General features: G+C 52.2%; 1 protein-coding gene across 1 annotated transcript in view; it reads left to right on the forward strand.

Moving 5' to 3' along the window:
• Window positions 1-3,174, forward strand: part of SUMF1 (sulfatase modifying factor 1) — a 155,253-nt gene extending 152,079 nt beyond the window's left edge. The window contains exon 9 of the mRNA XM_053669168.1: window positions 1,494-3,174. Within this exon, the coding sequence (XP_053525143.1) occupies window positions 1,494-1,562 (69 nt within the window). The 3' untranslated portion in view covers window positions 1,563-3,174. The remainder of the gene's footprint in view (window positions 1-1,493) is intronic.
• The last annotated feature ends 7,923 nt before the right edge of the window (window positions 3,175-11,097 follow it).

Below are 11,097 nucleotides of genomic sequence, written 5' to 3' on the forward strand. Positions count from 1 at the left end.
ATGTCCTGACTGGGACTTGAACCAGCGACCCTTTGGTTTGCAGGCTGGCACTCAATCCCCTGAGCCACACCAGCCAGGGCTGATGCTATTTTTCTTTGTGACATAATTCTTCCTGTGGTGTTTGCTTTGGTCTCACAATGTACCTACCACCTGAACCTGCCGAGAAAGGTGGAAATCTTTTTTTAAAAGTTTATGCTGAAAAACAAAGGTCATTGTTCAGTGAAAGTGTAGATAAAATAGCCATTAGGTGTCTCGAAACAGACTCTCCCTTTTACCCTGTAAAGACTCTAGAACTGTCACTGGGCCCTCTCAGCAGAGAGAAAGTGCAATGACAGTGATGACGTCCCTCCTGTCACAGGCCAGCTGTGACACTCCTCCCACAGGTCGCTGTTTTCAGGACTCGGAACTCGAGTCACACCGGATTCGGTCGTCAGAGAAAGGGGACGTGGGGCCGGATGGTCAGCCCTCGTCCCAGGCAGGCTGGGGAGCTCGGCGGACAGCAGGGTGCCGCGCCCCACGCAGGGCATGGTGAGGAGGAGGCATGAGCCCACGAGGTGGCCATGCTCCGTGGAATGGGAAGTCACTGGTGTGATTTTGCATCCCCCCCCACATGGTTTTGCTCTGGGAAATGACGAAGGACCCGTCGGGGTGAAGGGAGGCCCGGGCCTCTGAGCCTCTGGGACGGAGGGTCCCGACTGCGGCCGAGCCGCCGCGGGGAAGGCCGTTGTTCTTTCCTCGCGTGCCTCTCCCGGACAGACAGTTTTTACAGCAGCACACCAAGGAGTTCAAGACACACGCAGGAGTCTCGTGGGAGGCCGGTCCGGGGAGCGGGCAGAGGGGTCATGTTCAGTTGAAGGCCCTTCTCATGCGTGTCAGTGGCGTTGAGGTGCTGGTGGTGGACGCCGTCAAACGAGGGTGCCTGCCGCCATGGCCGAGCCCGCATGTCGCACTGCTGGGGGCTTCTGCCCTCCGCGGCTCCCCTCGGTCAGATGCAGTCCCACCTCTGCTGAAACGCACCGAAGACTCCCCACGTCCGAGCAAACGCTGCAGTTTTATAAATCTGTCCCCTGGCCCGACACTGCGTCTCGGGCCTGGTCTGGAGCTCTGTCGCTCACCCACTCCACCCCACCACGTCATCCTTGAACCCGCCAGGCCACGTTGCTTCGTCTTGATCGCTCCCTCCCGCTGTCTCCCTGTTGCTCTGTCTCAGACTCTCCGTGGGGCCGCCACACCCCACTCTCCCCTCTGCCCCCAGCACCTGGCTCCCTCCCTCCCCTTTCCAGTCCCTTCCCAACTTCCCTTCTCGCTGGTGTCCTTCCTGCGCACCAGTGGGAAAGGCAATCCTGGCACCCCATCCCCACCCCCTCCTCGTACTTGTAGACGTCTGTCTTCCCGGTAGTACGTCTCCTTGGCTTCGTTTCCTTTGTAACGCTTCTTATTTTCTAATAGAGGTAAACTTACCTGGTTTATTCATTTCCACTCTCTTTCCCCAGGACCATCACACACTCCTGGCCGCCGAGCGGGCTTTCCCTGGTTCTGTCTCGTCACCATTGCAACCTTGAGGCCTAGAACAGGGCCTCACATGCGGTGGGCACGCCGCACCTGACGCACTGAGTGGCGGGGCCCCCACCTGCACACGGGGGACCCTGAGAAGAGCACCAGGACCCCTGGCTCCGCCAAGCTGCCCTGCACGTCCGGCCCCACCTGCCACTGAGCACGGCACTGTCCCTGCTCTTGAAGAATCTCTCCATCCCCTCCCCATCCTCGTTCTTGTCAAGGCCGCAAGGGGTTGGGAAGATGTTCTTTTTCACAAAAAATGGACCCGAAAGCCCTGCTCCAGGCTTTCCATTTGCCCCGACAAGTGTATGGACCTGAGTTCATCTTCAGTGTCCCGTGTCTGGAAGGAGCCCCTCTGAGAAGGGGGGCTTTCTGGGTTTCAGAGGGAACCACGCTCTTCGGGGGCTCTGATGTCTGGCTCTCGGAAAAGTCAGCGCCTGCAGCTCTTCCGCATGGGGGGCTCGGACCGCCCGTCCCTGGCAGAGGGGGGCCAGACGGGCTCTGCTCCATCTACCAGGGAGCCCGTCTCAGCCCGGGCGCAAAGGTGACGAGGCCACAAGATCTGCTCTGTGCTGGGGGACCAGAGTTGAGGACACGACAGGGCCCAGCTGCCTTACGCCAATTACCGTGCTTTGCAGACTTGGCATTTGGAGGGGCGGGCGGTTTGTAGGGAGGCCCTGTTCGCCCTGGATGAGCTCTGGTGGGGTGCGCAGGGTGCTGGCCACAGCCTGAGTTCAGGGGCCGCATTCCTGACCTGCAGGGCCCTGAACGGAGGGGGCGCGGCTAGAGACCCGGGGTGGCCTCAGGTTCCGGGTGGGGCTGGTGCCTGCTGTGCTGGCAGTGACAGAACACCTTTCAGGGATTGCTTTTGCATCAGATCCCAAGGCGAGGAGATTAGGTGGCTCTCTGTTGTTTAAGCTGGTTTTATCTTTCCTGATGTCTAGAAAATGAAGCATGGCAGTTCCCGTTACCGAATTTAATTTTCCTTTGAGTCGATTATCAGCGTGGTGCTGCTTCTCCGCTCTCCTGCCTGGTTCAGGGCGGCTGGGCCGTGGGCCGTGTTTCCTCAGTGGCCCTGGGCGTAGCTGTCGGGGCTGAGGGCTTCCGAGCCCCTGCTGAACGCCCGACCTGCGGGCTGTCGTGCAACGGGCGGCAGAACACATTTTGTGCCCCTTTTCTCGACCTTTCCCCAGCCTCGATCTCGTTTCCGGGCACCCTGGCGGGCCAGCACCTGGTGAATAGAAGAAAGATGTAGGAGGGAAGCCCTGTGCCGGTGTGGGGTTCGAGAAGGGAGGAGAGACTCCGGCTGGAGGAAAAGGGTGCAGTCGGGACACTTCTGCTGCCTGAATTCCGTGTCATGTAAATAACTGCTGACCCAACACCAAGGGTCAGTCATTTTCACCCTGCATGTCCCAGTGTCCCCTGGGGTAGACAGGGCTGGAATCACCTCAGGTTTGCGTTGAAGGGGACCGAAGTGCAGGGGCTTTAGGAAATTAGTCCTCTTAAGAAGAACTACGCAGAAAAGCAAGAAGAAATTTAATATAAACTGTTTTTCACGTCTATTTTGGGGAGGATTAACATTTAATGGGTAGTAATGTAATATTAAAACAAAAGTTTGCGCACGCTCCATTATTTACATTGAATTAGCAAAGCGAAATTTTAAAATAAAAAATTTAAAATTAGGCTTCTCCTTTTTTTCCCCTCCTAATTTACTTAATGTTTCTACTTTCTACTTAACTCCCTGTGGAGTGACTGAGAATCAACCAGAAAGTGTTTGATTCCTTAGACCAAAGAGTTCTTAAAGGCAGAAGAAGCCTCACCCTAATTTCCTGGATAATCCCCAGTAGTTGACAGAGTCTCACCCAGGACAGGAAACACTTGCTGAATGAACACGCACATGGACGAGTGAACAAGAACTGGGTGAGTAAGTGATTGAATCAGTGAAGGGAAGGGCCGAGGTCTATTCTGACTTCCCTACTTTGCTGGGCTGTGTGTGTGAGAAAACATGCCCCCCCCCCCCAGAGGAAAGCAACCTCTTCATCTTTATTCTCATAGACTCACATTTTGCTGTATTTTTGTTACCTAATACTTTCAGAAAGAATACCATGGCTCTGTGGATTAGCCACTGGTTTAAGACAACAGCGGTCATTCGTTATCTCTTACTATCCTGTGTCGGCGGTGCTCTGCTGGGTGGTTCTTCTGCGCCATGTGGCCTTGCCGCGGCTGCGGTGAGCTTGGTGCTCGACCAGCCTGGTTGTCAGGACAGCTCACACTCCTGGGTGGCACCGGGCGACAGCAGCTGGGGCTGCTGACTGACCCCTCCCCACGTGGTCTCTCACGTGGCTTGGGCTTCCTCTCACTTCACGGCAGGGCAGTTCCAAGAATGTTCCAAGGGCATGAGAGCAGAAGCTGTAGGGCTCCTTAGCTGGGGTCTTAGAAGTGACCGAGTTACTTCCACTGCGCTCCACTGGGCAGAGCCAGCCGCGGGGAAGCCCAGATTCCTGGGCAGAGGAAGCGGCCTTCCCCTCTCAGTGATCACAGCCGCAAAGACTTTGTAGCCTTCTTTCTGCTACAGTGAGGTGCCTTTGGGGGAAGGACCCGTCTGTGGAGTGCGTGCGTGTAAGAATTAATGGACAGATGATGAGTGAATGAATGAACAAAATATGTAGATTATGTCTGAATTCCAACCTTGGCTCCATCACTTACTCAATGTGTGATTGGGTCATTTAAGTGTGTTGAGCCTCAGTTTTCTCAACTGTGAGTTGGGGATTTTGGGGGATTCAATCAGGTCACCCATGTAAAGTACCAAGCTCAGTGATGCAGGTCCGTAGTATGAAGTCAAGAAGTTGTTAGCTGCTATTATTTCTTTTTTTTTTAATTTTATTTATCTTTAGAAGGGAAGGGAAGAAGAGAGGGAGAGAAACAGCAATGTATGGTTGCTTCTTGTGCTTCGCCTGCTGGGACCTGGCCTGCAACCCAGGCATGTGCCCTGACGGGGAATCGAACTGCAGTCTTTTGGTTTGCAGGCCTGTGCTCAATCCACTGAGCTACACCAGCCAGGGCAGCTGCTATTATTTCTATTGCTATTATCATTAGTGTTAAATGTTACTATTGTTAAAAAGTAAAAGTCAGCTGGGTTTTGTCTGGGTGGTGGAAAAGCATCATGACACCTCTCCGGAGACGCTTACTCTAACCACGTTTGGCCTGGGAACTTCCGATGCCGGTGAGATGAACCTCAGTATTACGTCACCAGACGCTGGCGGCCATCCACGCTACAGGCTTCACACAGACAGAAACTCGACATCAGAATTCTCAGTAGGTCACTGTGCTCTTTCCGATCCCCGGAGACAGGGAAAATCCTCTCAGGGCTTCGATTTTAAAGGTCGATTTAAATTGCTCAGTTGTGGTAATGGCAGTCCATTAAATATCATTTCCATTTGGAGGGAAAATGGGGTGAAAGAGCAAACATATCTGTAATTTGACAAAATCACTTCTTGTGCAGAGCTGCGAAGTGATACTGGGCCGGAGGCAAGCATTTGGGCACACGACAGACGCCCGGTTTGTTCTGCCAGTATCTTCGTCTTGCTGTGGATAAAGGCTGCCTGTTACCTGATGTCCACAGCAGAAGAGAAACAGCGGATAGAATAAAACTTTTCCTGCCCTAATCTGCCCCTACAATCCTGTCCATCTGTGTTAATGGCTGAAGCCCGAGACACCCCCCGCTCCATCTTCCCCGATCGCACCCAGTCCCCAAACGGGCCTTCGGACGCACATGCGGTGCCACCTCTCCTCTGCATTTTTCGCTTGTTGTCCTGGTCCACACTGTGTCATCTCCGGCCGAGGCTGGGAGCGCTCCTCCCTGGTGCTTCCTGCCCTTTTGGGTCCCTTCTCTGCACAGCCATCTGAAAGTTTAAAAAACTCTTTCCAGTGACTCAGCTTTATTCTTAGAACCGAGTCTGAATTTCCTCTCTGGCTCAGCTGCCCTCTGAGGCCATCTCTTTTCCACTCTCTCCCCGCCCCCCGCGTGGGCCCCCGACACAGTGGCCCTAGGTCTGTGCTTCACACGCACTCAGCTGAAGCTCACAGTCGCTGAAAGGCCTAGAAACACGCTGTATCTTTGGTCTGAAATTCTCCCCGTTCGGTTCTCTCCACAGCAGCCTCATTCTTGGCCTTAAGTCTCAGCTTGGAGAAGCTTTTCTCGACCGTGGCTGACTTCGGGAGCTCCACTGGCTCCCCACCCTTCCTTGTCATCATCTGTCACCTCCTTCACAGCTTTGTGGCACTTTCCCCGCCGAGAGATCATGTCGGTCACTTATTTTCCATTTGTCCTCTTTTTAAAACTGCCAGCGCAAGGATCTCCTGTCCTGCCTTGTTTGCTTCAGGGACCGTGGCCCGCAGCAGGCTCCTGGGCATGGCAGGCGATCAACACATATTGGCTGAATATGTACAGGCGCCTCCAGGAAGCACACGCCTGTTAGGTCAATGTCACTCATGTATTTATTTTATAAAAAGTGTTCAGTGCTGAGGATGCATGAAAGTGGCCTGGTGTTGCCGGGACTTGGATTTGTGCAGATCCCTGCTTCCGCCGACGGACTGGTCTGCCGTCCCGCCAACCGGCGTGATTGCTCCAGCGACAGCCGTGGCGGCGTGCGGGGACGACAGAAAGGCTGTCATCTTGAGGCCCAGGGATGTCGTATTTTATTGGTGTCGGATGTGGAGGGCACTTAATGAAAAACGAAATGCTCTACAGGGCTTTCACTTTTCAACATTTGCTTTCAGTGAGTCAGAGTTGAGATCAGAAAGATTTGTAGATAAACCTATCGAACTAATGATAGGAGAGAGGAGAAGGGAGCCGTCTTTGTCATTTTCTGGCTGCAAAGTGGTGTTTCATTATCCACAGATAATCTCTCAGCATATTTTGAGGCCCTGCACGAAAATAGGTTTTGATACAGTCCTTAAGTATTCAGTGTGTATGGGGGGGGGGCGTCTTTCCCAGAGGAACCAGTTCCGTCTCATCATTAACCTGTGCTCCTTAGAGCAATTTACAACGCATTTCCTGATGTGGTCGTGGTCCCTGACAGTTCAGGCCGAGGTGACGCTTGGCACGGTCAGTTGTCTTAATCTTGCCGCAGTTTGGTGGCCCAGTTAGAGCAATCCTTTTCGTAACTGAACGTTGGTTTAGTTTTCTATTTTAAATCGCACTGTGTCAGGAGGGGGTGGGCAAAATGTACTTAAAACACTGTCCTAATTTTAAATCACAAATCTCTCCAGCATATTTAGGAGGATTAAGGCTGAGTTCTCTCCACTGTTTGAGGGCATTTCCGTAACGTTCGGACCTGAAATCACTCCGCCCCACTGAGGGCCCTCGGACGCCAGGGCAGCAGTCCGCGCTCTCCCAGGCCAGCCCGTTAGCGCAGGTTCCTTGTCAGCTTCCTCCTTCAGACTGGAGAACGAGTCCCCAGGCAGCTAAAGGCGCTTGGTCCAGGCCCCATGCGCTCGTGGGCAGAGTCGGGCTTTAATGCCTGGTCCTCCTGGCCCAAAACGTTTTTGATCGTCCCACAGAACTAAATGAACCCCTCCTTCTGGCTTAGCACCGTCTTACATGCCTGGTCGTTAGGAAGATCAGGCAGGGGTGAAGGGCAGAGGGAGGGGTTCAGTGTGAGACCGTGACACTCGGGAAAATTAGTTGGGACGTTCCCAGTGTGGGACATTACTTCCTCCTCTGGGGCCCTGGAGTGGCCCCAGCATCCCACGGCAGGGGACGAGTCCATAGACCTGACCGGCCTCTTGTCACCGAGCCTCGTCTTTTAGACGCTGTGGTTGGGGCGCAGGTGGCTCAGGCTCCCGCCGTGAGGAAGAGCCGGGCTGGCGAGGACTGGCTTCCAGCCTCTGGGGAGGCCTGTCCGCTTCTGGGAGACCCGCTGTCCTGCAGCCCCAGCCGTCCCACCTGCTCTCTCTGCCTGGTGTGGTCAACTGCACGGTGATGGTGGTCAGGCAGGTGGCCAGGGGCTTAGTGACACAATATGATTTCATTTCCACAGCGGCCTGGAGGGCTGGCCTTAGAGTCCGTGTTTCTCTGTGGTCAGTCCTGGGTCTGAGAAAGGCTAAGCCCCCTGCTGGGGCAATGGGCATGCTGGGGGTCAGCCTCGGTCTACCGGACCCCAAGCTGTGGGGGCCCCTAGGAGCGGTGAGAGGTAGTGATCTCATTTGAGAGAGGGGACTGGAGAGTCCACGGATTGAGGGAGATTGTGGGGATCCCCAAACCCTTGATTCAGAGCTACCAGTGCCTCTTTCCCAAGCCTGCCCCCCACCCCGCCCCAAGAAACGACCTCATCGAATGTCCCACTGACACCAGACACTCAGATCCGAACCCGTGCTCCATTTTGACGTCCTACTGTGCAGACTGTTGCCGACTGGGACTCTCGCGAGACACAGAGGGCTTGGCAGGAGGAAGGCCTGCTGGAGTGAGGTGGCTGCAGTGACTCATAGTTTTAATGTGAACAGTTCACTGAAATGTCGTGTGCTGTGCTCGAGTGTGGAATAGCTATGTTATAGGGCTACATGCTTACGGTTTTGTAGTAAAGGGTTTTGTAAAAAAAAGGCATAGGATTTGCAACACCAGATTCTGTATTTCAGGCTCTTTACAGAAAGATGAGTAAGTGAGTTTTGAATCCGGACGCTCGTAGGTGGTTATCAAAAAGGAGGCTGGTAAGCTTCGCTGGCCTTCTCAAAAAAGTAGCCCACTTGAAAGGAGGTGGAAATTTTTCATCCCCGTATTTCATTATCGCTCCTTTTTCTTCGCATCATTTCTTGGGTCCCAGCCCTCTGTTAACATCACTGCGTGAGCCTGTTGTGTCCGGTACAGTGGCATCCGGGTCCTCCACCAGCCAGTGGGCTCTGGGGGCTCCCGGGCTGTGCTCCTTGACCTCTCAGGCTGACCCGCCCCCTTCCTCATGTTTTAGGGCTTTCCCCTCTCTGACTGTAACTCCCTGGTAACACCAGGGAAATCGGCTGTTGAAAACAAACCAGTTTGGCCTCCACAAGCCATCAGGCCAGCACGTGCTGGGAAGGGGGTTTGTAGTGGAGCCGATGTGAGATCCCTCCGGCCTCAGTTGACCGGAATCGACGAAGTGGTGACCTTGTAACAAAGGTGAAGAGCTTTGCATCAGTGGCTCTGAAGGGCAGGCAGACAGGTGACTTTGTTCTCACTTAGCGCTGTTTCCGTTGGAGCTGACAGCGGTCTGAACGGCACTGAGACAGTCGTCTACGCAGGGACCTTTCTCACGGGTAGACGCGGGAGGCGTGTTTGGGCGCAGGCAGGAAAGCTACCTTCGGCACCGAGGCTGGGGGAGGGCACAGTGACAGGTGGCGCTATCACCGCTTTTTATTTCCAGGAGTTCTGCATGGATTCTTTTGGATGTCCTGCACACATAATTAGGCCACCTGTGAGCAAAAACGGTTCTAGCTCTTCCCACCAGTTTTTAGTCCTTCTCCCACCTCGTCCTGACTTGCCTCACTGCATTAGCCAGGGCCTCCTGGACGCTGCTGGGCTGGCGAAAGGGGACGCCTCACCCCTGGTCTCTGAGTGGGAGAGTCCTGAGTCCCCACCTCCCGTGACCTCCCCGGGAGGTCGCTGTAGGTTTTCTGTGGATGCTCTTCAACCAGCTGAGGACAAACCGCTCTGTTCCTGGTTCACTGAGAGGTTTTTTTTGTTTGCTTGTTTCTAAATCATGAATGAGTATGGGATTTTGACAAATTCATTTCATGCATCTCTCGATAGAATCCTGTGTTTTTTCAGTCGATCGATGGGATAGATGATATCGGTTGATTTTCAAATGTTGAACCCCTTTTGCCTGAGTGTGTTTTTCTCCACACTGTGAAAAGATCCCTCGGAGCTGGCAGAATCGAGTGTTTGCCAAGCAAAAAGACATTCCTCCTACAGTGTCTGAAAGGCTGTCACCCAAGGTTTTAGATGCTTTTGATGACAAAAGTGTAGCTATCTGGGCTCTGACCCCTTGGGTTATTTCCGACATAGTGCACCTCATTCTATTTCTAGCCGAAACCACTGAGGGTCAGGAAAATGATTTGTAGGAGAGAGACTTGTAATTATTTTATCTACAGAGGGTCAGCCAACTAAGAGAGAAACATTATCACGCGCATTTTCTACTCTTCACCTCTGGTCTGTCTCTGTGTACTTCCTGATCTATATGTGTAAAGTATCGTATATATAAACCAGATTATATACTCAGTTTGCCAGGTTCTGTTGTTTAGACCTGTACTTCATCAACAACTTAGAGGACTCTTGGGCTGATCACGGTTTCATCTGGGGGCAGGACAGCCTCCAGTTGTCCCCTTCAGGGGTTCTGGGACTGAAGACCCAGGCACACGCCCACACTCGACGAGCGAACTTCACGGTTCACACCGAGCATGACTTTTATTCCGGCTTCTTCTCGCTTTCACACCCTGCTTCTCTTTGGTTTCCTCTTTGTTTGTTTTGTTCTAATTCTGGCCTCTTTTAGGTTTCTTTAAAACCTCTTTAAAATAAAGCGCAATGTACATATACAATCCAAGTTTGTACATTAGAATTCAGTGTCCACACTTCACATCATCATGACCTATTTAGGGAGACATGTAATACTCTCAGCTTGGAAACAGTCTTGGGCCCTGAGTGAGCAGAAAGGATGTTCGCTGCACAGCATTTGCTGTCAGCTTCAGGCCCGGGGGACTGTGAAATGGGAGAGGGGAGGGGAAGAACAGAGTTTCCTTCTCATTTTAAAAATAAATGGCAAGACTATGAATTCTGTGGTGTATTAATTTTTCCAAACATGTTAACAGTCTCCTTAAAATGGATTTTTTTCACCCTTAAGTATTTTGAAGAGGTGGACATAATATCCAGAAGCATTTCTAAGGAAAAAATTAGTTCTTGGAAATGCAGCTTCGGCTGCAGGGTCTGGGTGGGGGATGGATCCTCATTTAGGAAGAAGAGCTAAAGGCTATTCTCTGTTTCAACAAGAAGTTACCAAGAGCTGGCTTTTCCCTAAGGAGCTAATTATTTGCTGAGATTACTATGGTAGCAGATTTTACAAGAAGTTCAAGATCTCTGTAAATAGCCATAAAGAACTACAGATGCCGTTTAAATGGAACACTGAGACCATATCAAACAGTTTGTCTTTAAAAAGTGGCTGAAGGGATAAATGATTGAGTAGAAAGAATTTTTTAATTGAGAAGGTAAATGATTCTTATGAAGCAACATTAATTTTCTGGTGTGTGATTCTTTAGTTCCTTGGCCTTCTGTTAAAAAGACAAGGACATTTTATACGTTTCCAACCGGCACAGAAGGTGTATAGTCTTTCAGAAAATGACGTCATCTGTCTGGTACTAAAACTGGCAGTAATAATCACACAGAGAATATTGACACCTCCTTAAAACAGCCTCTTTGGGGCCCTTTCCTCGGCTACATATGGGCATTTTTTGTCTCCCGCCCCCCGACTGGCATCCATTCTCCCCTCTGGTGTTCGTGTCCACACAGTGGGGGTGGTC

The sequence above is a fragment of the Artibeus jamaicensis genome, unplaced genomic scaffold (assembly GCF_021234435.1).
Source record: "Artibeus jamaicensis isolate MK-2021 breed Jamaican fruit bat unplaced genomic scaffold, CSHL_Jam_final contig_519, whole genome shotgun sequence".
In the NCBI taxonomy this organism is placed as follows: Eukaryota; Metazoa; Chordata; class Mammalia; order Chiroptera; family Phyllostomidae; genus Artibeus; species Artibeus jamaicensis.